The sequence below is a fragment of the Carcharodon carcharias genome, chromosome 1, assembly GCF_017639515.1.
Source record: "Carcharodon carcharias isolate sCarCar2 chromosome 1, sCarCar2.pri, whole genome shotgun sequence".
NCBI classification, from domain to species: Eukaryota; Metazoa; Chordata; class Chondrichthyes; order Lamniformes; family Lamnidae; genus Carcharodon; species Carcharodon carcharias.
The window spans coordinates 213,932,507-213,956,373 of NC_054467.1; the positions used below are offsets into that span (position 1 = coordinate 213,932,507).

Below are 23,867 nucleotides of genomic sequence, written 5' to 3' on the forward strand. Positions count from 1 at the left end.
ACATACCATCCTGATTTGGAAATATATCACAGTTCCTTCACTCCCATTGGGTCAAGGTCCTGGAACTCCCTCCCTAACAGCACTTTGGTGTTATTACACCACATGGACTGCAGAAGTTCAAGAAGGCAACTCACCACCACCTTCTCAAGGGCAATTAGGGATGGGTAATAAATGTTGGCCTTGCCAGTGACACCCACATCCCATGAATGAATTAAAAAAAACAGGGACTCCGATGACAACTCAGGAATTCAAAGTCAAACATAGCCTGGTACCACTGGATAACATCAGCATTAATAGACAAATGCTGTAATCACCACCATGAACACTTTTATAGATTGTCTACTACATGAAATGCACAGGAAGCACAATTATGAGGAGAGGTGGTGGCATAGTGGTATTGTCACTGGACTAGTGTTCCGGTGACACATGGTAATGCTCTGGGGATGCGGGTTCGAACTCCGCCATAGCAGATGGTGACATTTGAATTCAATAAAAACCTGAAATTAAAAGCCTGATGGTGACCACAAATCCATTGTCGTAAAAACCCATCTGGTTCACTAATGTCCTTGAGGGAAGGAAATCTGCTGTCCTTGACTGTTCTGGCCTACATGTGACTCCAGTCCCACAGCACTGAGGTTGATTCTTAACTGGCCTCTGAACAAGGGCAATTAGGGATGGGCAATAAATGCAGGCCTAGCCAGCAACACCCACATCCCATGAACAAATAAAAAAAAAATTCAAATATTTGAGTTTTGGGGATAAAAGCTGAGAAGTCAAGGAAATATCTTTATTGATGCGTAAAACACAAGATGAAATAATTGACAAGATTAACAGTAGATTACAGAAATTTAAAATGAGAAAAAGTACAAATGAATGAGGATTGGATATTTGTTCAAAACAAATCTCTTACTCTTATCTCAATAAAAGTGAAAAAAATCATGACAAATCTGCAGGGAAATATCTGATCACAATCCACTGGGCAGAATGCAGTGGTTTAAGAAAATGAAAAGAGCAGAAAGCATTCAATTTGTGTAAAAAAAGTTAACAAGACTATCATAAATCTTTTGTTTACTAAGCATACTTAAAACATGGAAATCTTTAATAGAAAGAGAAAATAAAAGAGAAAAAGGCTGATCTTCATCTGCTGGGATGACAGGTCATTAACCTGAAACGTTAACTCTGTCTCTCTCCACAGATACTGCCCGATTTGTGGAGCAATTCCAGCATTTCCTGTTTTTAATTTCAGATTTCCGGAATTCACAGTATTTTGTTCCCGTTATAGAAATCTTTTGTTTCCTAATGTTTACAAATTCACCACTCAAGCTAAGCTAGCTATGATTTCTTTTTATTTCATGCAGAAATTTTGCAATGAAAATGGAATCCAAATAATTTCTCATTTATTTCCCGTTTATAAGCCTTTGTTTCTTCAGTGAACAAATGTCCCCTGCACATAATAACTAGCACTTTAATCCAGCTCATTGAAAGCATATGGTTTTCGTCAGTGCTTTTCAATGTCAGCTTATCAGCATTCTGCAGCATTGTATGTAGCTATAAGTAAAATATATCTATTGTTGAGATAAACAGAAATCTGAAACAAAATGCAAAACGCTGGAAACACAGCAGACCAGTGAGCACAAGAAAGACAAGTATATCTTTCACTTGCTTCAGCTCTTATGAAAAAGATATTTATCTACCCGCTGTACATTTGTCATTTTTATTTGCTTTCAATTGATGACCGAGGTATTTCTGGTTTCTTTTTTTGCTCTTTAAAATCCAATTTCAAAGTTGTTAATGTCCAGATCTTTCACTGAAGATGTCACCAACATTGAACACCAATGGTCAATGGTACATAGTATCAACAGCACAGAAACAACATATTAGGCCCAACAGGCCCATGCTAACGCTTGTGCTCAAGAGTCTACTCGCACCCTTCTTCATTTTATCCTGTCAACATATCCTTCTATTCCTTTCACCTTCATACTTATGAAGCTTCTATTTAAACAGATTTGTGCCGTTTGCCTCAACTACTCTCTGGGTAAAGGCATTTCTCCTGAATTCACTAGTGGATTTATTAGTAGCTATCTTGCTGTTCTATCAAACCCTTTTATAATTTTAAAGGTGTCTATCACAAGGTCACCCCTTCAATATTCTCTTTTCCAAGGAAACAAGCCCCAGCCTGTTTAACCTTTCCTGCTTGCTGTAACCTCAGAGTTCCGATCTCATTCTAATCATAAGTGAACATTCATCACTTCTTTTACTGAACTGTGTATTGACTCACGGAATCCTCTGCCCGGTTTAGACATAGGTATGATTTTCAGCCCCTAGTGAAGGAAAGTACAGAGGCAGACAGGCACCACTCCACTTCTGGTCCACTTTTCCAGAGGCAAGTTTGGTGGCCAAAGAGCTATTTGCCCTAAAGTAGCAGGTAGCAAATTGCGGATACTTTATAGATCTAAGGCTTATTATCAGAGGCCAACTGACGTATCTTTAATGTGGCTGTATAAAGGCTCCAACAGAAGTCAGATGGGTCTCAAACATATTCAGGAATAAGAGATTTGTTGCACTTCATCACTGTGCTAAGTTAGATAAATATTTTTAATCTCATTAATGTATATTCATAAAATACATATTACAAAACTTACATCATTAATAAGGAAAGTTTATTTTCTGGGAATTTAGTAGGGAAAGAAGAATTTCAGGAGATGTTTTTCATTACATACTTGAGGTGAGTTCTGAGATTGCATGATGTGCTTTTAAAGGGAAAAAGCACATTGGAAAAATAGGAAAAAGAGAAAGATGAAGTTCGGCTCAGCTCTACATTGATTTCGTTGCATCATCAATAACAAAAGTGTAGGCTTGTGTGCACAGCATTTACATTGCAGTGGATACTGAACTCTGTATTAAAAAATGTACACATGTAAAAACAATTGACAGCCATGTATAAAGTGCCCTTAGATTTCTTGGTGTTACAACAGAACACATTTTTTAAAAAATTAGCATAGGTCTACCGATAATGCGACAAATACATTAGCAATTGAAAACTTGATTGGTGGTGGTTAGCTTTCGTTTTGAAGGTTTCAAATATAAAATCATCTGAGTGGAAGGGAGGGTAGGTTATCACAGAAGATATGCATTTGTTAGAGCCACTTCCTGTTTTGTTGTACTTTTCTATGCCATCTATCTGGTCATAGTAATCTTCATCTATTTGCTTGGTTGAAACCAGCTTGTAAGGATCATTTTGAAGCTTGAAGCTAATCCAACAGATGTTTCAAAGAAAAATTGCTCCCGACCCTAAAACGTGTCGGGGGGTGGGGGGTGGTGGGTGAGAGAAGTGGAAGGAAACAGGTAAGTAATAACTTAAAAAGAAAGGGAGGAGAAAGGTTGTATAGAAGTGAAGTCAGTGTAAAAGTTTAAGTTAAAATAAAATAGGCAGAATGTAGGAAAGAGAAAAAGATGCAAAGAAAAAGGTGGTGAAATAAGGAGTCTTTTAGTTTATCTTTATTAGTGTTAACTTTTGAAGTTAGTCAGTATTAATTTTTGAAGTTAGTCAGTATTACAATAATAAAACAACTCCTGACATTTGTGTAACTTAATTACTGTGTATTATTATATTACCTGTTGTAGTGAGTAAGATTAAAGTTCAAGATCCAGCCAGCAGTCATTCCCTGGACCCACCAGCAGTCTAAGGATTTAAACAGGCATGCTACAGAGATTATAGGCATGTTACTGTAATTTGCTTTATCCTAATAGACAACAATCACTTTGCTCAAAAAAGAGGAAAATTCAGTAACATTTTAAATTAAAAAGAATACCTCGAGTACTTTTTTTGGCAGTCCTCTTAATGCAGATGTTTTTTCATTGCATGCTCAATGGATAACCATGTTTAGTTTACTTGGCTTAATGGAACATATTAAAAATAAAGATGACACCTTGTTACTGTAATTTGTTTTTGAGATCCCATTTATGCTCACTTGTAACAATTCTGTTAAACAAAAATATCACTTATCTCAGCTTTCACATTCCATCAAGGTGTTAAACTATGTCATCAATAACTTAAAAGTGCTTTTGATCATGACTGGTGGGTAAAGGAGGCACAGATGTTTCACAGTGGACATGTCAATGCACTGCTATTTATGTTTGTGTGTGTGTGTGTGAGAACATCATGATTCAAACCTTCATCATTTTACAGACTTTTATATGGGTTATATTAGAAGGATCTCTATATAACTAGTTATTTTGCAATCCATTGAGTAAACAAAGTGATAATACTATACCTGTGAAAGTGACAGTTTCCATTCACTTTCATTACAAAGTTGGTAAAATGTTTAGATTGAGTCTTTAAAGAACAATTTTAATACACAGTTAAGTCCTATTGAAATGCACTTCCCATCCACACATTTTATCCACTTTTCTTCTTTTATTACAGTTGTCTGGAGAGTCAGCTTTGAAGCTTCCAGCCTTCCAGAAACTTGAAATAGGAATTAACATAGAAGAATTTGTTCCGTGTACCAATGTCACTGTGCAATTAAATTGATACCACTGGTAAAGTTCCTATCTCTAAAAAAAAACAAAAAAAAATATAAGCAGCATCTTGTTGACCACAACTGCAGCCAATTAATCTACTCCTTCGAATCCTTCAGCATTTTCCACTGCCATGAGAAGCTTCTCTCGTAAATCTTCAAAAGATTCATAAGGTGGTAAATCAAGACGGTTAAAGCTGTGAGTTAAAAAATAAAATCAAGGTTATTAAATGTCTAATAGGCAATAACCACAGCACAAAAGTGACAATGTCAATTAAAGAACTCAAAATTTTTCTGTTGTATCACTCATGGATAGCAAAGGACCTTTGGAGAGCAGTTTGTGATTTTTTTACACTGAGACATTTTTCAAATGAGATAGAACTCAAGTTATAACTTTTATGTTGCAAAACTAAATAAAATTGGGACTGGGCTCTGACAATGAGAACTATCATACCTTTGGGCAAAGAATGACTAATGATGGCAGAGGTTTCTTGTTGACTTCAATTTTGGTTAATTGTTGCCTTGATGTTGAGGGCAGCTATTCTTATTTCTCCTCCGATATTCATGTTATAAGTAAAACTAAGAAAAAGCCCAAATGCTCAGTTTAAGTAATGCTTGGGCCACTTAGCCCAATAGTTGAAATCTTTCCATGGAGTGGGAGCCCCTGCAAATACTAAAACTCCCCAGAACATTGTCCTAACTCCTAGAAGACAGTGTCAGCCACTGAAATGATACCAGTGCTTTATTTGCAATTTAAAAAAAAAATTAGTAATGCATCAGATCCAGCATTATGTATGATGGACAAGAACTCTGAAGTTCCCTCATTAGGCCTCTTCCAAGCCCACAGAACCTGACTGACATTTTTTGAAGAGATAACAGAAGGTGAATGAGTTCAGTAGTTAATCTTTAATCCATTTAAGGGACGTAGGCATTGCTGGCAATGCCAGCATTTATTGCCCATTCCTTAATCCCTGAAAAAATGGTGGTGAGCTATCTTCTTGAACTAATGCAGTCCATGTGGTAAAGGTGTGCCTTAAGAGGTTATACTGTGTCACAGCAGTTTGATACAACTGAACAGCTTGCTAGGCCATTTCAGAGGATATTTAAGGGTTAACCACACTGAGCAGAATTTTTCCCTTGTCGGGTGGGTACGTGCCTGACGTGCACAGGAGTAAAATAATGCGCGATGAGGTCAGGTGAGTGTCCCACCATTAATTAACAGGTCCTTAAAAGTGATTTTATGTTGCCCATGCGGTTTTCTGCTCGTCATAAGGGCAAAACAGGCAGGCGGCCAGCCAACATTTTCACAAACCTCATCCAAGGGCAGGATAAAAAGGACCAGTGACATTGCCAGTGTGAGTGGTGAGGAGTTTTGGAGAAAGTCTGCAGCTGGTTGCTTATTGGTACTTGGCAGTTTCATCTCTGGAGCTTCATTCTTAGCATTTCCAGATCTCATTTCAGGACTAATTGCTGTCTACCAGACCCCCGGAGGATTCAGACCGCGTGGACCCTTCCAGATATCAGACAGCCTTCTGTAATTGTGGTAATGGGGATTGTGGTTTCCACTGGAGGCACCTCCTCTGAGAAGGAAGAGAGGGGCAGAAGGAAGAGTAGGCCAGATGTCCCAATGCAGCTTCCAGGGGAGTGACCTGTGGGAGGAGAGGCGCACACACAAGGGGCCAGCAGGCAGCCCAAGGCGGAAGGGGCCACAGAAGACAGCACTATCCTGCTGCCAGGGTTTACAGGCAACAATGCAGCTGCCTCAATATGTCCAAAGTGCAATGTCAAAGGGGGCCCCGCCTCTCAAGAGAGACCGTAATGTCCATCTGTTAGATGATTGGTCCTGAGATCAGCTCTGGCTGTGTGAGTGGACACCCCATGCCAGTAGCTTTGAAGGTCACAGTGGCCCTCAACTTCTATGCCTCTGGCTCTTTCCAGGGGTCAGTGGGGATGGGTGTTGAGTCTCCCAATCAGCTGTCCACAGTTGCATCAAGCTGGTGACAGAAGCTCTGTTCAGGTGGGTACTTACCTTTATTCTTTACCAAACGGATGAGGCCAGCCAGGCTGAGCGAGCCAGAGGCTTTGCAGCGATTGCTGGGTTCCCCGGTGCCCAAGGTGCAATCGACTGCACACACATGTAGCCAACAAGGCACCCACAGGTGAGTCCGGTGCCTTCGTCAATAGGACGAGATTCCACTCATGAACGTGCAGATAGTGTGTGATCACAGGATACAGGTTCTGCAAGTCTGTGCAAGGTACCCTGGCAGCTCCCATGACGCCTACATCCTCAGGCACTCCCAGGTGCCGAGGTTCTTCAGTGCTCCAGCCTGACTGGATGGATGGCTGCTGGGTGACAAGGGCTTCCACTGAAGAGGTGGCTCATGATGTCTCTCCACCATCCAAAAACAGAGGCAGAGAAGCATTACAATATGAGTCATGCCTCCACAAGGACAGTGGTAGAGAGGGCCATAGGTCTTCTCAAGATGTGTTTCTGTTGCCTGGAGCATTCAGGGGGAGCACTACAATAACCCCCAGAGTGGGTGTCACTGATCATGGTTGCATGATGCGCTCTGCACAATCTGACATTGGCAAGGGGGAACACAATGGAGGAAAGGCATCTTGGCACAGCTGCACAGGCCACAGATGATGAGTCCAGCAATGAACCTGAAGATGGGCAGGGTGAGGAGAAAGCTGAGGGCATGGAGCTAGACCTCGGTAACATCTAGGGAGACAGGGACACCAGGGACGCCTTGATCCAATGCTCCTTCAGCTAGGACACCAAAGGTCAGCTTCAAACACATGCCAGGGCTGCCTCCTGCATCCCGGATGTCTGAAAGGACCCTTTCATTTGAACACAAAGAACACTCAGTGTCTGAGCAATGAAGTTCAGAAACACCTATGTCCAGCATTACATACTGGCATACCCTGCACCAATAAAATAAAAAGGTGAAGCATAATCAGGCCATGATGACAAAAACAAAATTTATCTCATGTGGATAATTCCAAACTATTTACACAGACTTCCCTGGTCTTCATTCCCTGGCCAGTATAGATAAAGTAAACATAAATGAACATAAAATCACCCATGACCTGTCCCTCTTGTGCTCATGGTGCCTTAAAAACTTAACATTTACGAGTGCTACATCTTGATGCCCCCCCGCCCCCCCTCGCTGGCACCGACAATGGAGACAGCTGCTGACTGTGCTGTCTTCTTGGCCTTGATAATCTTGGTGGTTGTCCTCTGTCTAATGGAGCCTGTGCTGGCTCCAACTGAGAGAGAAAGGCCAGTGCCATATCTGGCATCTTCCCAGAAGCCACAGCCTCATCAGTTGCCATGGTCACTGGCAGAGGAGGTGCTGCCCTCATCCAGAGCATCCTGAGGGGAGCCCACAGAGAGGACAGGCAGCTCATGTGCCGTGAAGTCGCTCTGGATCTCCCTGCGCACCACTGATGGATGGTCACCTAGCTGGGATACTGGGAGCCTCATCCATCTCCCACACTGACACTGACCACCTGAGGTCATGGCCTGTGTGAGGGCTTGCAGGTCCGAGCACAACCCCAGGAACCCCTGATTCTATTCCTGGAGCTGCCTCTCCATGAGAGTCACCAATCTCTCAATGGAGGAGACAGTGTGCTTGGTGATGACGGTTAACACAGTGCTTACGCTCCACATGGACTCCTCAATCACAGAGACCACGGCCTGCAGACCCCATGGATCTCTGCCAGATCTTCCCGCACATCTAATTGGGCATCCAGCATCCGCTGACTCCAGATGCTCATCATCAGCCTCCGACTGAGCATCGTCCTGGTCTCCAGCAGTCCTCCGACTGCTGGTGCCCTGAGCACTCTCTGCCTCCGCCTGCACCTCAAGCGATTGTGAAGAGCCCTCACCAATGTGCACCTGAGATACTAACTGCTGCTCTAATGCCCACCAAGGTACTGGTATCTGTGCTGGTGCCTGCTTCCGAGAGCAGGTGTGATGCAGGTGAAAGTGATGTCGGTGTCAGGGATGGCCCTTTGGGGTTCACAGATCGGATGCCTGCTGGTGAACCTAAAAGGGAGAAGAAGGACATGTCATTAGTTAAAGTCATCACACTGTCACTGTGCATGCCAGGCACATGGATGAGACAATGGAGATCTGCCTCACAGTGCGATTGTCTTTCAACGATCAATGGGGACTCCAGGTTTGAGGCTCCGTCAATGAGGAGACTACACGAGAATGGTTGCACAATCTGAAAGTCTCACCTCCGTGCACTGCTCTCTTACCTTAGCCTGGCACACCCACCTCTCCATGCTCGAGTTGCACAGAGAGCGTTCTGGCTCTCCAGCTCTAGGGTGTCCTGCTAGAACCTGCTGAGCAGCAGCAGGTTGGGCAGGCCACTGTCTGTAAGTGCCTCTCGGCTTGGTTATGGCTCACCTTCTCCTGGAAGAACAGAGGAGCATTGATTAATCCACTCTCTACCTACAGCGCCATTGCAATCTGGCGAGCCCCAGCTGAGGAACACCTCACAGGGCACATCCGAGCCGTGGTCCTCAAGTCGCAAGGCATTCAGTCCAAGCAGCCAGGGCTCACCCCCTTGGCCAGTTCCGGCATGATTGGCAGTTGGCTCTCAGAGTCTAGCACCCCTAAGGTCCATGGTGGGGATGGCCACACCTTAACACATCTGCACACTGATACATGCCAACATGGTACTCAACCTTCCTGAGCGCAATAGGACCCATGTGCGCCGCACCATGTCATGGCTGTTAAACAGGGCTGCCACCTCCTCCCATGCCCTCTGAGAGGCGCGGTGGCCTCCTCCTCCCATCTCTGGAGGCAAGGGTGCCCCCTCATGGCAGCCACCTCTTCCAGGAGGACAGCAAGGCACTCATTTGAAAAGCGGGGGGGGCCGAGTGCCCACCCGACCTGCCCTCCCACCTGGCGTTTGCAGACGCAATTAACTCCATCATTGCAACGGCAGACAGATGTCCTTCCCTGGCTGTCTTTCAGGAGTTGACTGGGCTGCTTTTAAACAGGCCGCCAGGTTGCAATTGGACCTGGCGGCAGATAGGCCCTCGCCCCCACTCGGTCCTTCCCGACCAGTGCGGGGGCCATGTTTCAAGCTGGGCGGGCCTTAATTGTGGTCGGGGCCCAAGCGCGGGCAGCGGTTGCTTTCGTAGCCACTCCTGGGCCCACCTGCCGTACCCGCCTGACAAAGAAAAAATTCTGCCCAAGGTTTTGTTTGGAAGTCACACGTAGGGCCAGACAGGTAGGAAATACATTTCCTTCCCTAAAGTACATTGGTGAACGAGGTAGGCTCTTATGACAATCCAGTAATTACATGGTCACTATTAATTCCATCTGGACTAAAAGGTTAATGAACTGAATTTAAATCACCTAAGCTACATGATGAGATTAGTCCAAGCCTCTGAATTACTAGTTCAGGAGCATAACTACCATATTACTAATGTTTTGTATATGGACTTTCAAAGGTGTACAGATACAAACTGGCATCAGAAAACAAAAGTTGTTGTGACTGGCTGTTTTTCAGAAAGGAGGGAGGTATAAAGTGGTATTCAATGGTTGTTAATAGGGCCACTGCTGTTTTTAATATGCAGTAATGACTTGAACTTTTGGGTACAACACACAATTTCAAAATTTTCAAATGACAAGAAGCTTGGAGTAAAAACTGAGAAAGATAGTAATAGTCTTTAAGAGAAGATAAGTAAGGCAGATGCAATGGGCAGACACAAGTCAGAAATTCAAGTCAGAAAAGTGTGAAGTGAAATATTTTGGTAAGAAGAATGCACAAGGCCATGCATACAATTTTTGGTGGGCTGGGTTACAAGAAGAGAAATCACTCGTGCTTTTGCACAAAACTTTGAAGGTGGCAGGACATTCCATCAAAGCAGTCAGTAAAACATAAACCTGAGAGTACTTATGAGTAATGCCACAGAAGACCTTCCAGTACGTAATAAATAACAACAGAAGACAGCAACAAAACAAAGCTACAAGTGAATCAATCCCAAGCTCTGCCAATAATCCCTCCTTCACCCAGCCCTGAATTCAAGTCCTCTTCTCCCTTTAATAAATGCAACTAGATGACACAGTTCTCCGCTCCTGGAAAGAGACAAGAATATTTACCTAGTTGATAGAAGCTTAGACCATGGAATCTGGAGCCCAGAGGAGTGATTTAAACCCACCAGCAGACATTGGATAGGTAGGCAGTTAAAATCGTTCATGTTATTTACCTGTCAGAAAGCAAACCAGGATCTAAAGCCACCAGCATATTAACTCTGCAAGATACTGGTGTACTATTCCTTTCATTATAAAGCAGCAGATCCTCTAACTTCCCATTGCCAACATTATGGGGAAAGTTCAACATTAACGTTGAAGTGTGTGCTTTGTCACAGTAGTGCTCAAAATATATGCATTTAATAATGTTATTGTTCTTACCATGTATGAGCCCTTGGTAACTTTTCTGGAGTTCCCCATTGCTCTATTGTAAACAGCTGAGGACCATTGGAACCTGTGTGAAATACCAGAAAGTATAGCAGGACTTTTTAAGAACAAGTTTCTAGAACATCTTAAAGGCATATGTTAAAACAGAGTGAGTGAATACCCCCCAACATCTTAAGGGCCACTAGGATAGGCAATAATTGTCAGGCTTGGCAACAAAATCCATACCCCAAGAATGAATAAAAAAGTGAAGCAAAGGTTTGGCTGAATGCATCATATTTTCTCAGCAAAAAGACTAAACTGTACTATTATCTACAAATGAGAACATTATGGATTTTTGAATGAAATGTTCTATCCAAATAAACATTAAAATGAAATCAAATTTAAACTTCAGGGTTAAAGCTTGCATACAAGGTAAAAAGGGCACACACCATATAGCTCAGCAAACCCATTCATAGGCACTCTTGAAGTTCCAGTAACAAACTGTAGCAGTCGGATACGTTTCTCAGCATCCATCAGTAACACAGCCTGGAAGAAAATAGAGGTTGAGTGAAATGAATAATTAAGAAAGTAGGAAGCACAATAAACAAAGTCAACAATTACTAGCCAAAACTAAATCATCTACTATTTTACCTTACAAGAATGTCAACTTATATTTATATTGAATCTTTAATGTAATGAAACATCCCAAAGCACTTTGCAGGCATATGACGCCGAGCCACATGAGATATTAGGTTAGATGTTCAAAAGCTTGGTCAAAGAGGTAGATTTTAAGGAGTGTCTAAAGAAGGAAAGGGAGATAGAAAGCAGAGAGGTGTAGGGAGGGTATTCCAGGCCTTGGGGCCTAGGCAACTGAAAGCACAGCCATTAGTGGTGAAGCAATTAAAATTGGAGGAAGGGCAAGAGGCCAGAATTAGAGGAGTGGAGACATCTTGGGAGAATTGTGGGCTTGGAGGAGATTACAGTTAAGGAGGGGCAAGACCAGGAAAGGATTTAGTGACAAGGATGAGAGTTTTAAAATCAAGACATTTCTTGACCAGAGGCCAATATAGGTGTTGTGACTGATGCAGTGGTAAGACTGAGTTATTTAAAAATCCCAGAGGGAAACTTTAAACAACTGTCATAACCTATAATTTTAAGTGTTATGTTTGTGATGCAACTCTAAATTCAGGAATCATTCCACCAGTTCTCGAGAGGTTTTATATTAAGCTAAATGAAACATTTTATTAATTTACACAAGTTAAATATGTACACACGGCTACAAATTACGACAATCATAACTTTTAACAAATTCCCAAACTAATCTCCATTAAGTCATCAGCAGCCCAAAGACTTAACCAGACACCAGGCAAAGCATTTTCACCTTACAAATTCAAAATGTGGTTCTTTCCACTTTGGTTTATGTGGAGACAGTTGGAGGCTTACAGCTGCTTTTGACCTCACATTGCCTCTGCTCCACACACACCACACTGAAGTTATACCTAGCACAGCCCATTGAATGTAAATTCTCATTGTATCACCAACCTCTGAACTAAACAATAAAATCTCTTAAAAATAAAACGCCTTTCATAGTCCCAGTTTTATTAGTAACATAAACATATTGCTTGGTATCTGGTAGCTAGGTGTCAGTTTTTACCCCATTTCTTGTATGCTCTATTGAAAACTTGCAAATGCACTCTACCTCTCTGTTTACATCTCAAAAGTAGAACACCTCAAAGCAGCCAGACTAGCTGGCTTTAATCCAATCAAGATACACCCACAGACTAAACTTTTATTTTAAAAGATAAATATTTTTCAATAATATATACATTGTTAGCTTCATGACAGTAGGTCAGCAAGCACAGGGATGATAGGCGAACATGGCTTGGTGTGAGGACTTGCAGCAGAATTTTGGATGACCTTGAGTTTACAGGGAGGGCAGAATGCAGAAGACCAGCCAGGAGTTCCTGTTTTACTTATGTTATGGTTTCTAAAAGGTTGGAAGGATTTACATTATTTGAAAAAAAAATTAAGTTGGCATACCTCATCAACAATTACTTATGGTCAAGCTACTGTGGCTCAAATCCGAGAGAGTAAGACAATTGCGTAACCCTACAATCTTGCACCAATGGATAATTAAGACAATTTATAGGGTGACAGCTATGCTCCAGAAAGTGCTAAACAACAGCTGTCTTGCTGATGAAGAGAGATATTTTTACACAACAGGACAATGTTAAGTGCTGGCAGGGGAATACCAGTCAGCGAACAGCAGCAAAGTTGCAGCAGCAGGCTTGTGTAGTAGATTGTGGCTGGTCACTGCAGAAGGATTTTATGAAAACATGACACTTACGTCTCTTCTGTCCACCAGACTCATAATGGACTGGACTAGTCATCAACTTTCAGAACAGAGAACAATCAGAAGAAAATAACGTATTTTACTAAACAATGTATCATGCTGCAAAAAAAATTGCATGTTCCACCTCAAAATCAATAGAACCAATAATAATCAATACTAGGTAAACATAAACATCAAAGCCACAGGTAGCAGAATGGACAGCATTCATGCCAAAAGCACTGCTTTTTCTAAGCTTTGTAAAGGAAAGGAAAGAGGGGTAACCTTAAATAAAAATCACAGTTAAACTGAACTTTGGGAGTTTGGTATCTTGGAAGTCAAGTTCCAACAGCAATTTAACTAAGACACCATAAATACACTCCATATTAACATTTGAATGTGATCCAATATGCTTTTTATATTTGACTTCAGTTATGTGGAGATAGTAGAGAGGCTGGAACTGTAGTCCTTTAAAGCAGAGAAGTTAAGAAGGGGAGATCTAATAGGGGTGCTTAAAATAATGAAGAATTTTGATAGAGTTAATGAAAAACTTTTTCCACTGGAAAGGTCAGTAGGAACATAGGAATGGAGTAGACCATTTAGTTCCTCGAGGCTGTTTCATCACTCAATGAGATATGGCTGATCTGCAATCTATTCCTTTGCCCAATATCCCTTAATATTTTGGTTAACACAAATCTATCAATCACAGTTTTAAATTTAACAATTGATATAAGATCAATAGCTACTTGCAGAAGAGAGTGTTCCAAACTCCTACCACCCTTTGCATTTAAAAAAGTGTTTCCGAATTTCACTTTTGAAAGGTCTGGCTCTGATTTGTTATGAGAATGCCCTCTAGTCCTAGACTCACAAACCAGCAGAAATAATTTCTCTCTATCTACTCTCCTTAATATGTTGAAAACTTCATCAAATCACCCTGTAATCTTCTAATTTCCAGGAAATACAGCCTTAGTTTGTGTTCTCTCTCCTCACAATTTGGAGTACGACCATATGAATTCCTATGTACGAACATAGGAATAGGCCATTCGGCCCTTCAAGCCTGCTCCATTATTCAATAAGATCATGGCTGATCTGATTGTGGCCCCAAATCCACATTGCGCCTACCCCTAATAACCTTTGACTCCCTTGTTTGTCAAGAATCTATCTACCTCTATCTTAAAAATATGTAATGTCCCTGCCTCTATTGCTCTCTGGGGAGAGTTCCAAAGATTCACAACCCTCAGAGAAAAACATTTTTCTCATCTCCATCTTAAAAGGGAATCCCCTTATTTTTAAACCATGTTCCCTAGTTCTAGCCTTTTCCACAAGGGAAAAAAACATCCTTTCAGCATCCACCCTGTCAAGTCCCCTCAGGATCTTTTATGTTTCAATAAGATCACCTCTCAACTTTCCAAACTCAAATGGATACAGGCCCAGCCTGTCTAACACTTCCTTGTAAGATATCTCCACCATCCCATGTATCTGTCAAGTGAACCTTCTCTGAACTGCTTCTAATAAGTCCAGGTACCATTCTGGTAAATCTATACTGCACTCCCTCCACTGCAAATATATCCTTCCTAAGGCCTGATACCCAGGACTGCTCATAATTCTCTAGATGTGATCTGATCAGGGCTTTGTATAGCTGAAGCATGTCTTCTACCCTCTTGTATTTTAGTCCCCTAGACATAAAGGCGAGCATTTCTTAGCCTTTTTGATTATTTTCTGTACCTGTTCATGACATTTAATGTGTACATGAGCCCCCAGGTCTCTTTGGACTTCCACTGTTTTTAGCTTTTCACCATTTAGAAAGTGCTCTGATGTAAGCTTTCTAGGTCCAAATTTGATAACCTCATATTTACCTACACTGAAAGGCATTTCCAGTTTTGCCGATTCACTTAACACATCAGTATTTCTTTGTAATGTTCATGCTTCCAACCACAATGCTTACAACGTCACATATCTTTATGTTATCAGCATATCTGAATATGCGACTTTCTATTCCATCAGTGAAGTCATTAATAAATATAGTGAATAGCTGGGTTCCCAGCACAGATCTACTCTCTGTCACCCATTGTTCAGCCAATTTCCTCACTAGGTCAATAATTTGCCTCCAATTCCTGGAGCTTCAATTTTCATAACCAGAGAACCAGATAATTTGCAAAAGAACCAGTGGTGAGATGAGGAGAAATTTTTGGATGCAGCAAGTGGTTATAATCTGAAATGCACTGCCTAAGAGGATAATATTATGATCCTAGCTCATGTTACTATTGGACAACCCAAATCCCAGGGTGGAACACACCTTGATAGATCCTAACTTTCAGTTTTTTGTTTAGAAACGTGGGGGGTGGTTACTGAATGGAGTCATAGGAGTCAGCATGATGAACTTTTAACAGAAGAATAAAACATTAATTAAACAAGAATAGATGAAGTATATTGCAATACTCCTTCACCCACAACTGTACCTTTACAGATATAAAAAATAGAAGCAGATTCAATAATAACTTTCAAAGGAATTTTGAAAAATACATCCATCCCTCTTTTGGCACTCCTAATGTGTTCTTAAAAAAAGGCGTGTGAAACAACACTTGCTAAACAAAAATCCCTTTCCTCATAAGAAAACAATAAGGTTGGGGTTACATTCCAGACGTTAAAAATCTATTGGCTGCATTGAAATTAACTGGCTCAAGAATGTGTTTACCAATTTACTAGCTCCTAATAACTCATTAACTCTTTCTGCTTACTTCCAGTCTCCCTTGAGCCTTCTGTTAATTGCCCCTCTCAACTCTCCGGCTCGTCGACTCTCCTGTTTCCTTCCTCCAACACTCCCTCTTGCCGCTTCCCTCTCCTGATCCTCCCTCTCATTGCTTCTTGACAGGGGTCTACCTGCATGACAAGCACCCTGCCTGGCACTGGCTGAATACCAGCGGCGATGGAATGAAGCCCTTACGTGGGTATTAATTGCTCATTTAAGGGCCTCAATTGGCACCCAGGGTGGGAAGGTTGCCTGCAACTTTTCCACCCCAGACTTAATTAGAAGGAGGCAGAAGGGCTCCCAACCCAAAGTATCCTGCTAATCATATGGCCATCCTGCATCGGAACTCACCTCAGCAAGGGGGGGTGGGGGATTAAATTCCTGCCTCTATGAGGGAAGTAATTTAATGAATTCAAAAGATTTAAGTCCTTTAGAACTGAAACAATGGGAACAAAACCCTAAGAATGTTTAGATTCACTACTTTGTTTATATACTTGTGCACATCAAGAGTCGGGTATGCTTGAAGGTAATGGGATGGTTTTCCATTCCGCTATCACATTAGGCAAGGCCTATACAGTTAAGAGGTAGGAACAAAAATGCAGACACCAGACTGAGAGTTACCAATGCATAAGAAACAAATCAGTGATCCAAGAATAAGGGAAACAAGAGATTGACCTAACCAAAATTAGTTGCTTTTATTTATTATTTTCAGTAGGTGCAGACACATCTGTCACACTTCAGGTCTAACACAAGTGTCACAAATTTGCCTAAAAAAGGAAGCCAATAATCTCTAACGTACTGAGAAATTTCCCTAAAAAAATGGAAGGGACTCCCTCAGTTTTTACATTACAAAGCCAATCTGATCTCTAATAGACTTGATGATCTGCCCAAATACTTAATATGCCTGAAGATAAAGAGATAATTTGTGATTTAACTATCACTTTGGGTAATGACAACACTGTCAAGAAATAGGGAAACTAAAAATGCAGACACTGGATAAATGTAAACGGTGGCAATGCAAAAGTTATTAACTAAGTAGCATGTGGTAATGCTTCTGCTGATATTATGTTTCAGTGGGTGGTCAATCAGTTCCACCAATTCCTGCATGTGATTGGCTCAGCATAAAAAGTGCAAGTAAATTCAAGTCTGCCAAAATAAATATCACTGGAAAGCGAGAAGGAATCTTTTGTTAAACAGTATTAATACTTTCACCTCAGTGACTTTACATGGGAATATTCAGTTTATTCTTTCAACAGACAAACTTCATTTCCCTTATAAAAGGTTTTGAAGAAAAAAAAAGTAGTTTCACCCAGCAACATTTGTTATTATTAACTGTATTAAGAATAATTGCACAACTTGGTTCACTGAACCTGAAGCTTAGGTAAATATTATAGTCCTTTCAGATATAGACTAGCCCCGATAGGATCATCTCCAAGCTACGTATACAGGATTGAACATTTTGCAACACGAGTCAAAGTAGAAGTCAAACCAATTGATTTCCATTGAAATTCGATCGTAAGTCACTTTTCTATGGCTCATTTAATTTTGTTTTTAAAAGCTGAAAAATCAAATTCATGTAACAATTGTTTGCAACACCGAAAATGGCAATAAGATCCTATATTGTTCAGTTAAAATATTCCTAAATCTACTTACATTTAAGGGAAAATAAAACAATAAAATAAATTTAGCAATAACAGGAGGGAGGGATTTGATTGACAACAAATTTAAAAAGAGCAGATGCTGCATTATTATTTTGGAATTATTTTGGTCCTAGTCACTCGATTGCACCTCTTTCCAATGATTGCACAATTAAATAAATCAACCCACAGGAGTTCTGCAGTGCAAAACATTTAAACATGAACACTTTTTAAAAGGTAATATTAAGGCCATGGAGATCTGAGAGAAACTCTTTGATTTTAAGTATTTTTAGCTACCAGATTTCTTTCTCCTTTCAAAAGCTCCAGGTCCATGCTAGGGCTGCTACTCTTGTTGAATAATACTTAATTTGGTTTCTCTTAGTGGTCTTTGCTACCAGAAGTGAACGTACCCTCAGCTACTGAAAGATATCTTGGTGAAACTTTGTTTCCATTGAGTGCTGGGAACGGAAAGTTGTCTATTTTTTGTACCCTCTTACAATGCAAAACACTTCAATCCTGTACCATTTTAGGGACACAGTACATACTCCCCAAAACTGCCTCCATACTATTCCAAAATATCCATCTTTAGTATTTTAAAAATAATTTGTAAATTTAAAAAGCTTTCAAAATCCACTAAGAATTAGCTCACCTCCTAATTGAAATATTATATTCCCATCGTTTTCAAGGTTATGCACAATTTCAGCATGTTATCTTTAATTCTGTGGCCTACTTAAAATCCATGGACTCAAAACTATTCCTAAACTGCTTTATTACATGAAGGGTGTACAGGGATGTTAAAGGATAACAAAGAACAAGGAGTTTGAAGTATGCAGGTCAAAGTCCTTGTATCCAGGCAAGAAATCTCTGTTAATTCTAAAATAATTAACAGCTTCAGCACAAACAGCTCCAGTAGGTATCAAATAAATTGGAACAGGACCATGACTGTTTGCTAGTTTGAAGAAGGAAACTTATATGCAAATTGTTCCAGTGCAAAATATTCAAATTCTTCATGTAACACAAAGGATTTTTTTTTTCATTTGGATGGCATAGCATTAAAAACAGGACACAAAACGTTGAGTTTGCCATGGAACCAAGCCAGAATTTTATTTTTTTGCCCCTCTATCGAAGGGTCATCCTCATTTCGTCATGAGAAAGCTCATTGCACGATTTAGACATGCGGTTCATTTCAGTGTTACTGATGCCACTGTCACAGAAGCACTCACTAAAGGAGCACTTCCAAGAAGCTGTAGAGGTCAAATCTCAAATCTCATGGTTAGCTGAATCATTTTATAAGTTTCACAACACATTTCCACGGTACAATTTTCAAATATTTACTTCAAAAATATTGACATATGGACTGGTAGCCACGTGTGTAAAACTGATCGGACTTGGGACATTGGGAAGTCCTACTTAGTGGAAGCCATGTTAACCTGCTGCTTTGGTGACCCAGCAAATTACTTCACCATTACTGGGCAAGATGACCTAGAACAGTGTTGTCCAATATATTAGCCTCTAGGAGGATGTGGCTAATTGGGAATCCAGAAGTGGCTAACTGCATTCCTGATTAGTAAATAAAAAATGAGAAGTAGAGATGTTTTTAGACATATGATCTCAATACTCATTCATTTAGCGTAGGCATGTGTACTTTAACCTTTTTGTGTGATTGTTGATATAAGAAAAAAAAGTAGAGTGAGTGCTTTAATTTCTTGGTTACTGAATAGAGGTAGATGTTAAATCAAAAAGAAAAACACAAGATATGTATTTATTTGTATTGTATGAGCGTATTAAGGTGCTTTTTTAGTAAAATAATGCATGTGGCTAATATGGTGCTGCCTAGCCACATCTGTGGATGTCAGCCATTTCTACTGAACAACACTGAAGGCTTGATATTAGCGTCTGCAATCTGAAATAGATGTAACCTTTATCTGGGCAGTTACAGAATAGCCTAGCAATTCTGGAATCACAATCCATCAAAGTACTCAGGCTCTCGAAGACTTTCTGTGCCATGTGCTATATTCTCCATGGACATAGGATGAGCAGCAATCATCATCCACCTCATTGTTACATCAGCATCAAAAAGAAAATGTTGTGCTGTAAATATTATACTAATACAAAACTGTAAACCTGCTTCAAGATAGGGTAACCGGTTAATCAATGGATGAGAATGTGCAATTTCCTGATGTGCATTCCTTGTGAGTGCCATTCCTGATTGGAAGTGCTGATTGTGGAATCAAAGCATCAACTAAGTATAGTATTATTGCTTCTATGTAAATAGCAGCCTTAAGCTCCAATAATTTGATTCTCCACTAATTTTAGCTAACATAACAAAATGTTGGTAGGCAGATCCATCAACCAGGGGAATGTTGAATTAATGTCTATGTGCAGGTAAATTTATGCATCACTGCTACTGAAGTGTTTGTTAATAAACCAAAATCTACACCCCAAAAACCAAACATTTTTGGAGCAGCAAATTATGGTGCAAAAACTGCTTGAAGAGCAATTTTACAGATACATGAACGTTTGAGTATAGCAAAATGAAAGCTTCAGCAAAGACTATAGTATAGTTGTATCAGGATTAATTGGTTAATTATACATTACCTTCCAGAACCACTGAATGACCGGGTGGTTTGTACAGTAGTTGTTCTTGTAGACAGTGTGTTGCCTCCAGTCATTGACATCCACGTCTCCAAGGCCACACATTAGCAACTAAAAAAGAACCAAAATTGTACAAACATAAATGTCATGATTTAAATCTTTTACCGAACAAACGCAATATACTTACACAAACAGTATTTATATATTAAAAGCAAAAAACTGCGGATGCTGGAAATTCACTTGCACTTCCCTCAATTTAGTCTACTGCATTTGCTGCTCCTAATGCGGTTTCCTCTACATTGGAAAGACCAAACGTAGACTGGGTGACCACTTTGCGGAACACCTTCGGTCTATACGCAAGCATGACCCAGACTCCCTGTCGCTTGCCATTTCAACACTCCATCCTGCTCTCATGCCCACATGTCCGTCCTTGACCTGCTGCATTGTTCCAGTGAAGCTCAACGCAAACTGGAGGAACAGCACCTCATCTTCCGACTAGGCATTTTACAGCCTTCCAGACTGAATATTGAGTTCAACAATTTTAGATCATGAGCTCTCTCCTCCATCCCCACCCCACTTCCAATCCCCCTTTTTTCCACTAATTTATATAGATTTTTCTTTTCCCACCTACTTCCATTATTTTTAAATGTATTTCCATCCATTGTTTTATCTTTGCCTTTTAACCTATTTCGATCCCTTTCCCCCACCCCACCCCCACTAGGGCTCTCTGTACCTTTATTATCACATTCTTTAGATAATATCACCAGTTTCAACACCTCTTTGACCTTTTGTCTATGACATCTTTTGGTTATCTCCAACTGTGCTCCTATCCGCAGATGCTGTCAGACCTGCTGAGTTTTTCCAAGTACTTATATATTACTTACCACTATCTTTACTGACTATTTGGGAATCCAGACGTGACTGATTAGTAATTAAAAATGGGAAATAGAAACCATTCTTGATCTTAATACTCATATTCATGTGGTACAGGCTTGTGCATTTCAACAGAGAATATAGGCAATTTATAAGGTTCGTTGCTAACAAAACCAATCTTAATTCAGTTTTTCAACCTCAGTGAAAAGCCCTGAATTTCACAAGTTAAGTGTGTATTACTTTACTCTCCAAACTAATCAAACTGAGTTTTACAGGCCGCCAGTAGGCGGGAAAGCAGGTAAATTCAGGCATGTCTGCTGATTGCCCACCTGCCACTGATTCACCTGTAATTTTAGCAGCAGCGGGGGAGATATCTAGTAGGTCACCTGCCTGCTGCCCAATTGATGGCCTTAAAGGGGTAATTCAAGGCTAATTGCACTCAATGCAGAGCCCAGCAAATTTAACCTTGAGTGCTGCTGGCCAGTTAAGTGGTGGGGGTTGTGCCTCGTACTGGACCCATGGTGCCAATTGGAGGCTCCTCTCTTCCCCACTGCCCTCTCCAATATGACCCCCGTCATGCCTGGCCCCAGCAAGATCTCAAGCGTATCTGAATGCCCGGGTCTATCGCTGACTTCCATGTACTACCTGCAGCAACAGCAGTGGCCAGCACTTCTGCTGGTACTGCCACTGTGCACAGCTGCTGACCTCTGACTGGCCGGCAGCTCTATGCGACAGGATGTCCTCCTGCAGATGGATGGATGTCCTGCTTCATGCTAATTACAAAGCCATTTTCCTAAATATTAAAGTGGTGTGAGCCTGCTAAGCGGAGGCAGGCTCGCCCCTGAAATTTTTGGAGTATGGGGAGTTGCTATCTGTGTGCAATTCATTTATTCTGAAAAATTACCACCACAGAATTTAAGACAGGAAACCAATAGTAAAGGGGTTTCATTTAACAGGGAACATGCAAGTCGCAGAGAGAGAAAAAAAATCACCCAATAGCTAGGAAAGGTTAAACCATTCTGGAATTAAACCAGGAATCTGTTTACAAACTCCCACTAGTGCAATAAAACAGTTAAACCTTCACAGTTGCAATATACACAAACTCAAAGCAGTCCCCGCCACATTCAGTCGTGAATGGTAGTTGGACAATTAAACAACTAACCAAAGGAGGACACTCCATGAAAATGTCCATTGTCAATAATAGGAGGGGGAAGCAGCAGAGTGCAAAAGACAAGCTTTTGCAAACATCTTCAGCCAGAAGTGTCAAATGGACGATCCATCCTGGCCTCCTCGAGGTCCCCACCATCACAAGAACCTGTCTTCAGTCAATTCAAATCACCCTGTTTCATTAAGCAGAATGATACAGCAAACGCTATAGACACTGACAACATCCTGGCTCTAAATAATTGGGCCCTAGAACCAGCTGCATCCCCAAGCCAAACTATTCTAGCACAGCTACACACTGGAACTACCTGGCAAAGTGAACAATTGCCAACGTATGTCCTGTCCACAAAAAGCAAGACAAATCCATTCTGGCCAATTACCAAGCCATCAACCTACTCTCAATCATCAGAAAAATGATGGAAGGGGCTGTCAACAGGTCTCATTACAATCTCGGTCCAGACATGAGCAAAAGAACTAAATTCAAGAGATGAGGCAAGTGGCTGTCCTGACATCAAGGCAGAATTTGGACAGGTGTGGCATCAAAGAGCCCTGGTAAAATTTATGTCAATGGGAACTGGGGGCAAAACTCTCCACTAACTTGAGTCAAACCCAACACAAAGGAAGATGCTTGTGATTGTTGGAGACCAATCATCTCAACCCCAGGACATTAGTTGCATAGGTTGCATTAGCATAGATAAGAAAAAAGAAAATATGAGTGTATTCTAGTAAGAGACATAAAAAGACTGTAAACATTTCTATAGTTATGTAAGTTGAAAGAGTTTGGTGGAACAATTAGTGACAGAGATAGGTGGAATAGGGGTCTTAAGCAAATATTTTATATCTGTCTTGACAGTAGAAGACACAAAAACATTCTGGAAATAATGATGAAATAAGGGTTTAGCGCGAATGAGGAATTAAAGAATTCAGTGCACATAAAGAAACAAGAGTGAAGAAATGAATGGAACTAAATGGTGACAAATCCCTTGGACCTAACGATCTGTATCCCAGAGATGGCTACAGAGACAGAAGATGTTTTGGTTTTATGTAAGAAACAGCAGCAGGAGTAGGCCATTCAGCCCCTCAAGCCCACTCCACCATTCAATGATCTACTTTGCTTTCCTGCACTATCTCCATATTCCTTGATATTTTTAACATGCAGAAATCTATCAATCTCAGCCTTGAACATACTCAACAATTAAGTCTCCACAGTCCTCTGGGGTCAAGAGTTCCAAAGATTCACAAACCTCTGAGTGAAGAAATTGCTCCTCATCTCAGTCCTAATTGGCCTACTGCTTATTCTGAGACTGTGTGCCCTGGTTCTAGGCCGCTCCCCAGTCAGGGGAAACATTTTTCCTGCATCTACCCTGTCAAACCCTGTACGTGTTTTGTATGTCTGAATGAGGTCACCTCTCATTCATCTAAACTCCAGAGAATAAAGGCCCAGACTATTTAATTGTTCCTCATTGGACAATCCCTCCATCCCAGGAATTAGTTTGGTGAACTTTCATTGCACTCCCTATATGGCTAGTATATATTTCCTTAGGTAAGGAAACCAAAATTGCACACAATACTCCAGGTG

At 40.9% G+C, this 23,867-nt stretch overlaps 1 protein-coding gene across 5 annotated transcripts in view; it reads right to left on the reverse strand.

The window, feature by feature from the left end:
* Window positions 1-773: 773 nt before the first annotated feature.
* The window catches only part of nedd4l (NEDD4 like E3 ubiquitin protein ligase), a 441,756-nt gene continuing 418,662 nt past the window's right edge, over window positions 774-23,867 (reverse strand). For all 5 annotated transcript variants that reach the window (XM_041209743.1, XM_041209653.1, XM_041209560.1 and 2 more), the window contains 4 exons: window positions 20,255-20,362; window positions 11,391-11,487; window positions 10,957-11,029; window positions 774-4,717 (listed from right to left, as the gene is read on the reverse strand). In XM_041209743.1, coding sequence (XP_041065677.1) covers window positions 4,615-4,717; window positions 10,957-11,029; window positions 11,391-11,487; window positions 20,255-20,362 — 381 coding nt within the window. In that variant the 3' untranslated portion in view covers window positions 774-4,614. The remainder of the gene's footprint in view (window positions 4,718-10,956; window positions 11,030-11,390; window positions 11,488-20,254; window positions 20,363-23,867) is intronic.